This window comes from Corythoichthys intestinalis, chromosome 21 (assembly GCF_030265065.1).
Source record: "Corythoichthys intestinalis isolate RoL2023-P3 chromosome 21, ASM3026506v1, whole genome shotgun sequence".
NCBI lineage: Eukaryota > Metazoa > Chordata > Actinopteri > Syngnathiformes > Syngnathidae > Corythoichthys > Corythoichthys intestinalis.
The window spans coordinates 38,038,881-38,055,374 of NC_080415.1; the positions used below are offsets into that span (position 1 = coordinate 38,038,881).

The 16,494-nt window shown below is 42.2% G+C and overlaps 1 protein-coding gene across 12 annotated transcripts in view; it reads right to left on the reverse strand.

Moving 5' to 3' along the window:
- The window catches only part of rbfox3a (RNA binding fox-1 homolog 3a), a 597,184-nt gene that overhangs the window by 34,468 nt on the left and 546,222 nt on the right, over positions 1-16,494 (reverse strand). For all 12 annotated transcript variants that reach the window (XM_057825678.1, XM_057825688.1, XM_057825685.1 and 9 more), the window contains 5 exons: positions 13,840-13,900; positions 11,622-11,675; positions 3,106-3,238; positions 2,601-2,640; positions 2,416-2,480 (listed from right to left, as the gene is read on the reverse strand). In XM_057825678.1, the coding sequence (XP_057681661.1) occupies positions 2,416-2,480; positions 2,601-2,640; positions 3,106-3,238; positions 11,622-11,675; positions 13,840-13,900 (353 nt within the window). The remainder of the gene's footprint in view (positions 1-2,415; positions 2,481-2,600; positions 2,641-3,105; positions 3,239-11,621; positions 11,676-13,839; positions 13,901-16,494) is intronic.

Sequence of the window (16,494 nt, forward strand, 5' to 3'; positions counted from 1 at the left end):
ACCTTAAATGCTACGAATGCTAACGTATTTACAATTTTCATTGCAAATCGCTCACACACAACTCCACAAACTGTAGCTGTAAACTTAATTACAAATGCATACACAAACATATATTAGCTGAAACAACCTACCCTTATGTGGGCCAAACCAGAGCCCAGCTATCCTTTATCCATGTCAGACATCTGAGTCTGCTTCTCAATCATACAAGGCGACAGTCCAGCCAGACCCAAAACTGCCACCAGAGGGCAGTGTATCCTCCATCATTATGCAAAATACTTTTGGACTTTTTCGATAGTTATTTTAGGGTACTTCAGGGATTAATTCCGACTTACACGGAAATTCAATTTACGTCGCCAGCGTAGGAACGGAACTCGTTCGTAACCTTTATGTTCATTTTTTTACTGAAAATAGTCACAATAAAAACTTTGTGTTGATCTGACCACGTGGTTTCCTCTGTTTTGTGCATGCGTGTCGAGAGTCCGCGGTTGTACGGACCGCATGATGATGATGATGATATGCAGTGGGCATTGAGCATGGCTGTCCGCATCGGAGCTGAACACAGCCCACACAGAAATAGTGGAATTTAGGGGTAAAATAAACATCTAATTATGTGGTGTACAATCATCCTTCTGCTGTGAATTTCAATGAGTTTATCACTAGACTAATCTGTGAATGTTAGTTCATTGACTGCCAACCCTCCTACTTCAAATGGATTCCCGATGACTAAAAAAATTAAAAAAAATTCTTCCTTTGGCCAAGATGCGCCCTCCCCACCAATTAGTTTATCACTAGTAGACATCCAATCCATTTGAAGTGAGAGACAGCGAGAACCAAAGGTGGTATTTGCCATGTGGCTTTTTTTTTTTTTGCCATGTGGCAAAATGTATTTTGACATGTGGCATTTTTTATTGGTATGTGGCAAAATGGATTTTGGGTTAAACGCGTCTTATTTTTGGTATGAGGCATTTATTTTGGTGTATATAGCATTTTTGCAGGCTATGCACGTCCAAATTTTCCATTCATTTTAAATGGCAAAATAACATGTGGCTGTGATTTTTAACCATACATTTACCATGACAGCGCATTGACATCCAACTGGTACCCAAGTCAGGCTATGCCATTGACGGCTGTAAACGTCCAAATTCTCTTTTCATTTTGAATGGCAGAAAAACATGTTGTTGTGATTTTTGACCATACACTTTACATTACAGTGCACCCATTTTGCCACATACCCTAAAATAATGCCACATGGCAAAATCAATTTTGGAACATATAAAAACATGCCACATGGCAAAATCAATTTTTCCACATGGCAAAAAGCAAAACCAATTTTGCCACTCGGCAAAAAAATGCCACAAGGCAAAAAACAAAAAACAAAAAAAACAAAAAAAAAAAATTTTTTTTTGCCACATTGCAAAATCCATTTTGCCACATCCCTAAAAAAATGCCACATGGCAAAATCCATTTTGGAACATTCAAAATCAATTTTTCCACATGGCAAAAAGCAAAACCAATTCTGCCACTCGGCAAAAAAAAAAAATGCCACAAGGCAAAAAAAAAATTTTGCCACATGGCAAAATCCATTTTGCCACATGGCGAAAAATGCCACATGGCAAAATCAATTTTTCCACATGGCAAAAGCAAAACCAATTTTACCACACAGCAAAAAAAAGAAAGAAATAAAAAAAGAAATAAATCAATGCCACATGGCAAAGAATGCCACATGGCAAAAAATGCCACACGGCAAAATAAATAAATAAATAAATAAATGCCAGATGGCAAAGAATGCCGAATGGCAAAATCAATTGCCACATAGCAAAAAATGCCACATGGCAAAATCAATTTTGCCACATGGCGTAAAATGCCACATGGCAAAATCCATTTTTCCACATGGCAAAAGCAAAACCAATTTTGCCACATGGCAAAAAAATGCCACACAGCAAAAAATAAATAAATAAATAAATAAAAATAAATAAAAAAAATGCCACATGGCAAAGAATGCCACATGGCAAAATCAATTGCCACTTGGCAAAAAAAATAAAAAAATAAAAAAAAAATAAAAAATGACACATGGCAAAAAATGCCACACGGCAAAATCAATTTTGCCATATGGCAAAAAATGTCACATGGCAAAATCAATTTTTCCACATGGCTAAAAGCACAACCAATTTTGCCACATGGAAATAAAAATGCCACATGGCAAAATCCATTTTGCCTCATGACAAAAAAAAAAATGCAACATGGCAAAATCCATTTTGCCACATGGCAAATACCACTTTTTGTTCTCGGCCCTGCTGTTTGAAGTGGGAGAGTGTTAGCGGATGAACGAATGAATGTTCTTTCGCTGCCGGCCATTCCGCTTCAGCACCGTATCTTGACAAGACCACACAGCAGAAACAGGCTAACATACGGTACCTGTCACTATATGCAGCTGCAGCAGTAGCAGCTGGTTGGGCATATCTGTAAGCTGCATATCCGCCCTGAACAAAGAGACAGCATGACAAAATTATGTATGACATAAAAAGCAAAAGTCATTTGATTTAATACTCTAGACATAATGAGAAATTTGAAAAATGTAATCGTAGTACTACAGTACTTACATATATTTCCGCTCCATAAAATCCATCCTGGTAGACGACACTGCTAACAAAAACAACATTGTCAGGATTTTGTCTATAATTCTGTTGTTACAAGCATTACAATTAGCTAAAAATGCTAAAGTGTCTGTATTCCAAATATGAAGAGAATCTTTAAATTACATGCCCCCCCCCCCCCCCCCCCCCACACGCACACACATATCCCTCCTCCAAACACCCACTAGGACTCGCATTGAGTGAGTTGGGCCTGTTGGAGTGTGCAGGGCAGGTCATAGCAGTTCATTCACAGCTGAATAAAGAGTGACACTTTCGAAAAAAAGAGACAAATTTGACCATTCTGGAATCAAAGAGCAATTTTCCGCTCTATTAGAAAGTGGCCTTTTTGTTTTCCACTCACCATTCTCCCATTACTGAAAGCGTGGCGGTTTCAATTGCGAGTGTGTGTTTGTACGTTTGAATACTCTTAAATTACATCTATTCACCACGAGAACGTATGCATGTCACTCACGCTCCGTAGGCCGGTATGGGAGGTGGAGGTGGCGCGGCGCGGAACGTGTTGTAGACAGCCCGGCCCCTCCCTCTCAAATGGGCCCCTCTGTAAGCTACCGCAGCTCCTGTGGTGGGGTACGGAAACCCTGTGACTGAAACAAATACAAAAGCACAGAATTGAATTTGGAGCACAAATATATTCAAATCAACACGGTCAAATCGAAACTGAACTGGACCTGAACTGCAAAGATTACAAATAGCGAAGCAAATTGTCATTCGCGCACTAACAGATTGGCGTTTACGGTATTTTCTGGACTATAAATCACACTGTTTTCATAGTTTCGCTGGGCCTGCGACTTATACACAAGTGTGACTTATGTAATGTTTAAAAAAAAATAATTAACGCCCACACTAACTATGAATATAGTGGTGCTATCGTTAGCTAATTGTATTTCTGGTGGACACGAATCAGCAATGTGAGGTGTAGAACCCAGTATTATGTGAACCACTTGTATGTGTGGTTATAATAACATCTTATTCTATGCTGCCTGACTGCTAATCCTGGCACTGAGAGTTTCTCTGCCTGAGTGTGTCTAATTGCACCCAGTCATGCTTGAATCCCATCAGACGTGTGATAGTCCTTTAGACAAGTAGAAATGCTGTGTGGGGGCCCCGCCTTGGCCACGGCCCCTCCCCAGCCAATCAAGGGGGGTGGGCCAGTGTGGCCCATCCCTCCTCCAATAGCTCCAGCAACGGGGCCACCGCCATCCCCTGCACCATCCTAGCCCCCATTAAGTGGGCAACACCTGGGACCCAGCGTGGTCCCCCAAACCATCCGCGCCCCCATTAACCGGCCTTCAAGAAAGGGATGAGGGGACGCAGCACTGGCCCCCAAGCTCGCCCCTACCACCGGCCGTCCACCCGGCCCACCAACCAACTGACACGGCACACCGCGGGAGCCCCATGGCCCGCTAGGCCCGGGGCAAGACATGATCCCCACCTAGAGTGGGTGACACTCCGCTGACCCACCGGCACTGAGCCGGCAACCCGCGGCGGGGCCCGAGGAGGATATCCAGGTAGAAAAGAGGGAAAGGTGGAGCAGGAGAGCACTGAGAAGCTGCCGCAGGGCGTCTCAGGACTAGAGCCCTGCACCCCCTGCAACCACCCAGGCGAAGAGGAGGCTCCGCCCTGGGAGCCACACCATAAAGAAAAGTGTGGGACCCACCTACTGCCCTATTACTGTGGCTGCCAGGTAACTTATATACATGTACTCCCCGGGTTACGACGAACCCAACTCACGTGAGTTCGACTTTACAACGTTGGGAGTCTCGTCTGTAACGTTTGTCACGTAAACAGTACCGAGTTCCCGTTGCCATTCTTCATGTCAGGATCCCATCCTCCCCCAGCAGCGTGGCAGTGGTCCTACATTTTTTTCCGCCCGGGAGATGTGCCACTTCCTTGTTCTATTTCTGCTGCTTCTTTCACGGCGCCGACTCCTCTAACGAGTTCCCATCTAGCTTTTCGAGTTCGGACGGCGTTGAGAGGCGTGGCTGGTAACCTGAGCGGCCATAACCCCCCCTCTCTCGCATTTATACTCTTTCTACAGCACCCTTTTCTCTTGGCAAGGCAACTCTCTCGTGAGTAAAGCCCGAATAGTCATTGAATTTAACAGCATTTAATACACCGTACCTCACAGTATCTTATTTTTTACTTAATGTATAAAACATGTTTTTGGCAAGTTATTTTGAGATTTAGGGGATGTTTAAAGGGTTTATTCCAATTTACATGGAAACCCGGGTTACATTGCCAGCGTAGGAATGGGACTCATTCCCAGGGGACAACTTGTAATGTTAAAATGTTATATTAGCGGACCATGTTGGAAACATGACCCATAGCAGGAGGGCCATCTTGGCTGGATTGTGATATTAAAAAGTCAAGTAATGGTAACACTCTCAGAGCAGAGCCTATACTGTATTTATGTTTATATTTTATAAGCTAAAAATAAGCTAGCAGAACTGTCTGTGAGCTATTAGCCAAAACCATGAATAAAAAGGCTGTGTGTACATGCTACTAAAGTTGAAGCTAAAAAAAAAAAAGCCCATTGTTGACATGAAGTGCTGCAATGCCGCGGGAGCAATGGCAGCCAATGATTAAATCGCAGATACATTAACATGGATAAAATAATCTTTGACTTAGAAATAAACTAGCTAGGATTTCATTTTAATGTTAATGCACTGACTTTGATGGGAATGTCGCCGCTACCAACATGGCTGCCCTAAGGGCAATTTGCTAGGGGCGACAAAAGTTCTTTTCATGCCGTCAATTGAAATGAGTTTATTACTAGTAGACGTCCAATCCATTTAAAGTATGAGGGTTGGCAGCCGATGAGTTAAGCAGTAGCCATGATAGCAATTACTTTACACTCAAGTGAGTATGCAGTACTGTAATTAAACAAACTTGGTATCGGTACAATTCCACACATACAGTATTCATACATATTTGAGGGGCGTGTCCTGTTCATATCAGATCATTTTGGGGGCGTGGCCCATCCTTGATACAGTGCAGTCGTCCAGTCCCATGTGCAGAAAAACACTCTCAAAGCATGATGCTACCACCCCGCATGCCTCACACTAGGGATGGTGATCACAGAGTGGTACAATACTTATTTTCCTCACTGTATTTGCTCGTCCCAGTCTAAATGGATTGGACGTCTAGCACGATCATGCTACGATCATGCATGCCCCTCAAATGTCCCCAAACGACCTGATATGACCAGGCCAGTCCCCCCAAATGTCCCCAAATGACCTGATATGACCAGGACACGCCCCGCAAATGTCCCCAAATGACCCGATATGACTAAGACTTGCCCCCCAAATGTCCTGATATGACCATGACACACCCCCAAATGTCCCCAAATGACCTGTTCTGACGAGGACACGCCCCCAAAATGATCTGATATGAACAGGACACGCCCCTCAATGTCCCCAAACGACCTGATATGACCAGGCCCCTCCCCCCAAATGTCCCCAAATGACCTGATTTGACCAGGACACGCCCCGCAAATGTCCCCAAATGACCCGATATGAGTAGGACTTGCCCCCCAAATGTCCCTAAATGACCTCATATGACCTGGACACGCCCCCAAATGACCTGATATGACCAGGACACGCCCCCAAATGACCGGATATGACCAGGACACGCCCCGCAAATGTCCCCAAATGACCCAATAGGACTAGGACTTGCCCCCCAAATGTCCTGATATGACCATGACACGCCCCCAAATGTCCCCAAATGACCTGATATGACGAGGACACGCCCCCAAAATGATCTGATATGAACAGGACACGCCCCTCAAATGTCCCCAAACGACCTGATATGACCAGGCCACTCCCCCCAAATGACCTGATATGACCAGGACACGCCCCGCAAATGTCCCCAAATGACCCGATATGACTAGAACTTGCCCCCCAAATGTCCCTAAATGACCTCATATGACCAGGACACGCCCCCAAATGACCGGATATGACCAGGAAACACCCTCCAAATGTCACTGAATGACCTGATATGACCAGGACACGCCCCCCAAATGTCCCCAAACGACCTGATATTACCATGACACATCCCCAAATTACCTGATATGACCAGGACATGCCCCTTAAATGTCCCCAAATGATCTGATATGACTAGGACACGCCCCCCAAATTACCTAATATGACCAGGGACTCCCCCCAAATGACCTGATATGACTAGGACATGTCCCCCAAATGTCCCCAAATCAATAGGAAGTCACCTAAAACTGTCCCTAAAATGTCCCCAAACCAACCTGAGTGGGGCTAAGATCTGTATCTCTGCACAGCAAAGCCCCAGAGTAATTTCTCCAGAAATTGCAGTTTCTAGTTTCAAAATTTTGTTTTTTTTAATTTAATCCTGACCCTTTGGGGTTCCATATTGTGGCAGATGTCATTAAGTGTCATCCGGCACATTTTGTTATTAGCTCCATTTATGTCTTTATGACAGTCATGTCGTCAGTCTCTTATGATGCCTGTGTCAAATAAAGTGTTACAAAAAAATGGAGCTTTTTTTTTTTTTTTTTTAGCAAAAGTTGCTATGCTGTTAGAATGCAGTTAATCCAGGTTAATCAATTCCACACATATTGTATTCATACATATGTATGAATGTACTGTAATACTCTTGTATCTCTCGTTCTTTTTCTCTTTTCATCCATCTGTCCCGTACTATTACGCAGTCGAGTGATGGAGCACCACAACAATCTGCCTTGGCCCGTTCTAACGAGTCTGACAACAGCATTAATATGTCAAGCACTGTCGGCGATAAAGATCCATTTCCTCCCGCCGCCTTTTTTACCCCTCTCTCTTAATATTGGACATCCTTATATTAATTCTACTCTGCGTATCCATGCGAAGGGAGCCATGTGTTGTTGTTGTTGTTGGCGTGACATATCTGAATAGGATATGACAATGAGCTATGGTTTGCGCATGCTACAGCGCTGCTGTAATAACCCATGAATCATGGCCGGGCTCTTGCGCGACATCCGACAGCCCTATAAAATCAAAATGCAGAAAACATCCATATTCATATGAATTGGGAGCAACAATAGACGCAAGTTTATTTTTTGTTGTTTTTTTTTTGGGGGGGGGGTGTGGGGGTAATTTAACCCTTTCATGCACAGATGACTTTCTATAACTAAATGGCTCCCATTGAGACGGGGGTGTTTTTCTGCACATGGGACTGGATGACTGCACTGTATTAAGGACAGGATGACCAGGGCTATATAGCATGAGATTTTGGCAAATAACGTCCTTCCCTCAGTTAGCGCATTGAAAATGAGTCGAGACCGGGTCTTCCGACATGACAATGGCCCGAAGCAGACAGCCAGAATAACCAAGAAGTAGCTTCGTAAAAAGCATATCAAGGTTCTGGAGGGGCCTAGCCAGTCTCCAGACCCAAACCTAATAGAAATCTTAGCAGGAAGCTCAACCTCCATGTTTCTCAGTGACAGCCCAGAAGTCTGATTGATCTAGAGAAGATCTGTGTGGAGCAGTGGTGCAAAATCCATGCTCCAGTGACGCCACCCCCAACCGAACTCATCAATTCGGTAGGGGTGGGGGGTTTAGCCATACCAAGCCAGACGGTTGCGAACCATCATATTCTGTTTTTTAGCCACAACGGGATTCAGGCTGCAGCTATTGCAGCTTAGGGTCGGTTGCCAACGGGCTTACACTCACAAATGACCTGATATGACTACGACACGACCCCCAAATCTCCCCAAATGACCTGATATGACCATGACACGCCCCCCAAATGTCCCCAAATGACCTGATTTAACCAGGACACTCCCCCTAAATGTCCCCAAATGACCTGATATGACCATGACACGCCCCCAAATTACCTGATATGACCATGACATGCCCCCCAAATGTCCCCAAATTACTTGATACGACCAGGACACACCCTCCAAATGTCCCCAAATGACCTGATATGACCAGGACACGCCCCCCAAATGTCCCCAAATGACCTGATATAACCAGGACACGCCCCCCAAATGTCCCCAAATGACCTGAAATAACCAGGACACTCCCCCTAAATGTCCCCAAATGACCTGATCTAACCAGGACACGCCCCCCAAATGTCCCCAAATGACCTGATCTGACCAGGACACGCCCCCCAAATGTCCCCAAATGACCTGACATGACCATGACACGCCCCCAAATGACCTGATATGACCAGGACACTTCCCCTAAATGTCCCCAAATGACTTGATACGACCAGGACACGCCATCCAAATGTCCCCAAATGACCTGATATGACCAGACACGCCCCCCCACATGTCCTCAAATGACCTGATATGACCGGGACACTTCCCTAAATGTCCCCAAATGACTTGATACGACCAGGACACGCCCTCCAAAATTCCCCAAATGACCTGATATGACCAGACACGCCCCCCAAATGTCCTCAAATGACCTGATATGACCAGGACATGCCCCCCAAATGTCCCCAAATGACCTGATATGACCAGGACGTGTCCCCCAAATGTCCCCAAATCAATAGGAAGTGACCTGATATTGTCCCCGAAATGTCCCCAGACCAACCTGGGCGGGGCACAGCAAAGCCCCAGAGTAATTTCTCCAGAAATTGCAGTTTCTAGTTTCAAAATATTGTTTTTATTTATTTAATCCTAACCCTTTTGGTGTTCTATATTATGACAGATGTCATTAAGTGTCATCCGGCAAATTTTGTCATTATGACAGTCTCATGTCATAATTATGACAGTCTTATGATGCCAGTGTCTAATAAAGTGTTACCAAAAAATGTAGTTTATGTGGACTCAAGTTTCAATGCGGTTAGAATGCAATTAATCCAGGTTAATCAGTTACAAAGCCTCTAATTAATTAGCTTCGATTTTTAAAATCAAGTCTTAAAGTTAATTATAATGTATGTGTTAAACTTGACATCACATGTGATGCACGGTGGACTGCTTTTTTTCCGAATACGTGTGTCTCTGTGTGCGCGCGCATGCACGGCGGAGGTCATCTGTCATTCTTCTGAACGGGATTTGCGCACAATAAACCTGTAGCCAAGCCTAGCAATGGAGATGGAGTGCACTGTCAGATGGCCGGGATTTATGGAGGCCGATTCAGCTGATGGGTGCTGGGAAAAGCCGTCTGATAAAGGGTGATTAATCGTCCTTACGCCCTGCTTTACATCCTGCTTTGCTCCCGCCCCAAACTAGATGAAATGCAGTCTGAATTATTCCAGAAGACGTTCCGATTCCACAGATTTGGACTTCCTAATGTTGACCCAAAGCGTTGCTTTTATAATTTTTATACATAGAGTAAATGCCATTCATCAAAACTGCGATAACCACAGAGAAATTTCCGAATATATTGACTGAGCTCATAACACGCTTGAAGGATTTATCTTCCGCCCCTCTTCCTTTTTTAATTCTCATTTATCGGCAGTTGTAAATATAGATACAAATCCATCTCCGGTTAACTCATATCGGCTGATAATATCGGCATAAAAGACTCGGGGAGTTTGATTCATGAGAGGAAGGAGGTATAAAAAAAGAAAATTGAAGAGGGAAGACATGACGGGCTTTCTTCTTAACTAATACGTCATCTTAAAATTCAGGCTATTCAATTTCCTGCAGTCCTGGGAGGAAAAGAAGCATATGGTGTCATTTAGGCTCGGCAAACTTTAGTGGTGCCTTTAAGACCGCTTGGCACATTAGCATCCTATAAATTAGCGAGCCAGACTGGATGTGCGTATGACTCGGACACACCAATTTGTAGAACGCTCCATTTAGAGAGCGTTGGCGTTTTAACACCCCCCTGAGCCGGCCCTTCCAGGCCGCAGCTATTTTACCGGAGCTGAAAAAGTCAAGTCTCATTGCCATAAAGTGCAATGAGTGCCAAGTCAAGAGCCACATAACACTCTCACTTGAGCTTGCTTTCAGTTTATAGACAGTCAAACACAATCTTTTCCAGGAGTTTGGTTAACTTCTGGTCTGTTAGGAAAGAGTTATGAATAGACAAATGTAACATTGTTAACCCTTTCATGCACGAATTAGGATTTTTCCCGCCAACCCTTATAGAGTTCTCACTTAACTCATTGGCTATTGGTGTGGAGTCCCTCAAGGGTACATTCTTGGACCACTCTTATTTAACATATACTGTATATGTTTCCCCGTAGACATCATTATTTCCTTGACAGCTCACTTCGCCCTCACTCCGCGCAACGCCTGACGGTAGGGGGCTGTCCCATCCCACACCAGCTTAATTATAAATGCATACACAAACCTATACAATATTAGCTGAAACAACTTAAATCCTGCAAACACGCAATTGTTGTTAAAATCACAACCTACACCAATTAGTTGCATCTAGATGAAAATCCTTATTGGCAATGGCACATATTAAGATCCTGATCTGGATCTGACGAATGCATTGCTAAGTCAAAATTCACCACACTCTCGCTTTTTCATATTTTATATTACATTATTCAATTCACATTTAATGAATAACAGTTTGTTCCATGATGTGCTTGTCATTTTTTGTGGATTAAATAAAAGATTACCCTGTTTGTATTGGGACTGGGAGGAGAGAGGTCATCTCTTCATGCTCTGTTGCTTGTTTGGGTTTGCGGATTAAGGGATAGATGTACCTTACTGAAACCAAGGGAGGGAAATAAAAAAGATGGATGGGCTCTCTCGCTTTCTGTCAGAAGAGTTATTTAGAGGGGCGCCGTAAACCTGTCTAGAAATGAACAGATTTCAGACTAATGAGCAAAAAGGAGTACAGTTACAGCGAACGAACAGTCTCAGCTCATGAAGCCCAGCCGCTATTTCAAAGTGCACTTACACAAATACGCTTCCGTGGAAATCACTCATATGCATTATACTTTTAGTCCGCTAACTGTAGCCAGACATGTCCTTATTACAACACTGGTATGGATAAATGTATACACATCATGGTCTTTAAATAAAAGATGCTTCACTGAGCTTATTCTTACCTGCATAAAATTCAGGACCGTACACCGCTCCAACCACTGGATTCAGCTTCCAGCCTGAAAATAGTCCACAGACACACGGTTTTTGCAGATGAAACTGTATTTTTTTTTTCTCAATCTTGACTCTTGCATATACTACTCATGCTTGCTGCTTTTCTCCAGGTGCTGTACTTTATCCCATAGTCCAAAACATGGTATCGCTACAGTATTGGCCAAAACCACACAGCTGGGTATAGGGACCCAAAAAATTGCAGCAGGACCGAGAAGGAAAAGTGGTGTTTGGTATATGGCAAAATGGCCTTTGACATGTGGCATTTTTTATTGGTATGTTGTTGCAAAATGGATTTTGGTATGTGGCAAAATCGATTTTGGTATATGCCATTTTTATTTGGAATTTGCCATTTTTGTATGTGGCAGAATGGATTTTGGAATGTGGCATTTTTATGGTATGTGGCAAAATTGATTTTGGTATACACCTATGCCATTTTTAGGGGGGTATTTGTATGTGGGTATATGTGGCATTTCTTTAGTATGTGAAAAATTGGATTTTGGTATTTGCCATTTTATTGGTATGTGGCAGAATGGATTTTGGCATGTGGCATTTCTTTGGTATGTGGCAAAATTGATTTTGGTATTTGCCATTTTTTTTGGGGGGGGGGGTATCTGGCAAAATCGATTTTTGAATGTGCCATTTTTTTGTATATGACATTTCTTTGGTAAGTGGCAAAATGGGTTCTGGTATGTGGCATTCTTTTGGTATAAGGAAAAATTGATTTTTGTATATAGCATTTTTACTTGGTATTTGCCATTTTTTGTATGGGGCAAAATGGATTTTGGTATGTGGCAAAAAGGCTTTTGGTATATGGCATTTTTTTGGGTATGTGGCAAAATGGATTTTGGTATATGACATTTTTATTTGGTATTTGCCATTTTTTTGGTATGTGGCAAAATGGATTTTGGTATATGCCATTTTTTTGTATGTGGCATTTTTTGGTATGTGGCAAAATGGATTTTGGTACATGCCATTTTTTTGTATGTGACATTTTTTTTTAGGTATGCGGCAAAAGCGACTTTGCTATGTGGCATGGTTATTGGTATGTGGCAAAATGGCTTTTGGTATATGGCATTTTTTTCGGTATGTGGCAAAACGGATTCTGGTTTGTGGCATTTTTATTGGTTTGAGGGAGAATGGCTTTTGGTAGATGGCATTTTTTATGTGGTATGGTCAAAATCACAACCACTTATTTTTTTCTGCCATTCAAAATGAATAGAAAATGTTGACTTGCATAGCCGTCAATGGCATCGACGTGCATGGCCTGCGAAAATGCCATATAAAAAAAAAAAAAAAATGCTATATGTAAAAAAAAACCAGATACCAAAATTCATTTGGCCACTAAAAAAACCAATGCCATATACCAAAAGCCATTTTTCCACTTAGCAAAAAAATGCCATTTACCATATGTATTCCGTATGTAACATTGTATGAATATTGCATTACATGTTGGCAACTGGCAGGTGTAAATACATGAAGTAACGTAGAATCACTCTACAAAAAATGTAAAGGTCTTTTCTTCTTTTTTGTCTTTTTGTGTCTTGCGTGTTACCTGCCAAGGGAATGTAGATGTAAATTAGAATTTTTGCAATAAACCGGCGTATTTACATCTTTGGATGTGTCTAAAAGATGTTCATCAATGTGCCCTGTCCCTTTTAAATAAATACGAAAATAGGTATGCTGCAAACCAAAAAATCATCACATAAAGCTCTCCGGGCTTTTTATCATCATGATTTTACTTTTAACTTGATATTTGCCACAGAGGCGGAGGTCTCAGTGTCAGTCTAGTGGCTTTTTTGGGGGAAAGGTATTCATTTATTCTTCCTGCGCCATTATTTTTCTGTCTCTGCTTCTTTCCTCTTGCCTGCACTTTGCTATTTGTGTGATATTTCAAACTTCATTCTCTACGGCAAATATGGATTTAGCATCCTCTATGACAAATATGCATTTCATTTATCATAGTAAAAGGATGATGCATACAGCTTTTTGTTTCCGTTTCATTATAAAAAAAGTATTTGGTAGACAGGGCTCTCCTTCCTCGCTGTGAAAAAACGAAAGGTCTGTTGCTTTATGTTTGCAACTACACAGCAACACCTTGTAACAACTGAAAAAAAGACACACACAAAGAAACAAACACATACACAGATACAAATAAAGGTCAGATCTTACCGTTTGCGTACGGATTTGCCACTTTTTTGTTGGTCATTACTCTCGCGGTGGCATTATTGACCTGTCAGCAGGCAGGCAGAGGTTAGCATTAGGCAAAGCTGGACACACAACATTTCATAAGCAATCTCCATGCTGTATTTTTTTCAAGTCAGGCTACATGCAGTCAAGTCAGCAGTTAGATTTACTATACATTCCTCCATCTAAAATTGGTAAAAAAAAAACAAAAAAAAACTTAAAGTTGCGAAGGTCATCATGGAAAAAATGTACGACGCAAACGTTTCTTATCTTAACGCCTGGTACCGCTAAAGGTGTATTTTGTGTCAACCTTCCACTGAGCAAACCCGTTTCTCTTTCAGTCAGGACCAGCTGCGCCCCCCCTCCAAAAAAAAAAAAAACCTGAACAATGAAAGCTTTGCTTTGCTTGAAAGTATGATAAAACATTTATGGCAGTTTTGCCTGAATGTTTAATACTAGGAGTCCCAGACAATTCTGGTACTCCTAGTAGTCCCAAACAATGGCCGATATGGCCTCTCCCCCGGAAAACCCAGAGGTGGCAAAAATGACTCAAGTGCTTTTGATTTGGCAAGTCGTTGTCAGACAGACAACAGCCGTTCATATGGAAATGCAACCACTAGACATACATTAACTTCAGACACAATGACCACAATCCATACTCCATGCCCCTGATTCAGTCCTTCTAAACTATAGACACAATTCCTGCTTTACACTCAAATTGCAGTTCTAAAACGCATTTTTTTGTTCTTGAAAACAATGTACACATTTGGGCCATTCTTTCTGTCGTTATGTGTGGAGTATAGGACAAGTGAATTAAAAAATGTGTAAAAAGTGTCAAACTTCATAAATAAATGTAATTAAATAAATGTAGCTTGACTTGAACTGACACAAACTATCACGAGTCCCGGAGGAGAGGCCAAATAAGCCATTGCTAGGGAATATTAGGAGTGTTTGTCTTGGGAAAGGCCAAGTCGGCCTCTGCTGGGTTTTCTAGTGTTAATTAGTAGCTTAAGACCGGTTACAAAAATTGCTACGTCATGGTTTTTTTGAATGGTGAACTTATTGTATATTGTATAGTGAGGAAAATAAGTATTTGAACACTCTGCGATTTTGCAAGTTCTCCCACTTCGAAATGATGGGCGGGTTTGAAATTTTCATGCTAGGTGCTGAAGGGAATATCTTTTCTCATATTTACCGATGGACTGTTTGTATTACTCTAACACACTTAATATAATCAATCAGGGAATAGTATCTTTTTTCGTATTTACTGTTTGACTGTTTGTATTACTCTAACACACCGAATATAAAATAAATAGCACTTATAGTTTAAGGATAACAAGGAGAATATATTTGACATAGGGCATAAGAGATACATGACACCTCTGAAGATTGAAGATATCTACATGCCCAAGTCTGCACCACTAACTCCTGCAATCAGTCTCTTCCGGACAGTCCAGAACAGATGTACGTAATTGAAGGAATCTGACCTTTTAGCTAGATTGCCGGAATAACGCCAGCCGAACCGCCGGAACCGCGCTGGGTCTGGAGACTGGCTAGGCCCCTCCAGAACCTTGATATGCTTTTTAAGAAGCCACTCCTTGGTTATTCTAGCTGTCTGCTTCGGGCCATAATTGTGATGTTGGAAGACCCAGTCACGACCCATTTTCAATGCTCTAACCGAGGAAAGGACGTTATTCCCCAAAATCTCACAATACATGGCCCTGGTCATCCTCTACTTAATACAGTGCAGTCATCCAGTCCCATACGCAGAAAAACACTCTCAACATACTTCACAGTAGGGATGGTGTTCAAATACTTATTGAAGTCCGGTGAGTGAAAAAATCTACAGAAATTAAGCATTATTCATCCAAGAGCATGAATGCCCTCGAGTGGAGAAAACATTTCCTATTATGAAACTTAAAGGATGATATCGCTTGTTTTCCCTGGTCAATCTGTGCCAAATAAAATCCGGGTGAGAGGTTAAAATCTGCTTTCGAGTCATGTTGACTGTCAAATGCTTAATGTTTTACAGTGCTTTAAAGACACCACATGATTGAACAGGCCAGCATGATCACAGAACGGCTAGTCATTCTGTATATTCTGCATTGTTTATTCTGGCTAACCTGATAGCCTCCCCTTTTTTCCCTCTACCATTTTTGCAGAAATTGCGCAGAACGTTCGCATCAACTTCCGTCTTTATAACGAATAGTGAAAGGGGGAAGTGACGTATGCCATAAAGCAGTCAGCACATTTGTAGTTTTTTTGTGTGGCAGCCTCCTCAAAGTTAATTAGTGCTGGTGAAAGTGATACAGACCCCTTCAAGATATAAAAGAGGTGTCATTCAACTAGTTGTCAATCGACATATCATCACAAATGTTATGAAAATGTTTTATCAAGGTTGAAAAGTGTTGCTTAAAGTATTTTATTTATATTAAAGTATGTTTTGTGAAGGTAGAACACAAAAGACAATTAAAACTAGCCCTGCAAGCAGGACTGAACGGGCCGTCGCAGTGTTGGGTTTCGAATATGGGTGCAAGAGACTTTTTGGAGCACTTTTGCACAACGTATTGACTCCCCAAATTTCATCGTGCTATGTTGAAAAAACCTAAATGGAGAGGTCTTTTTGAAAATTTCAAGGGG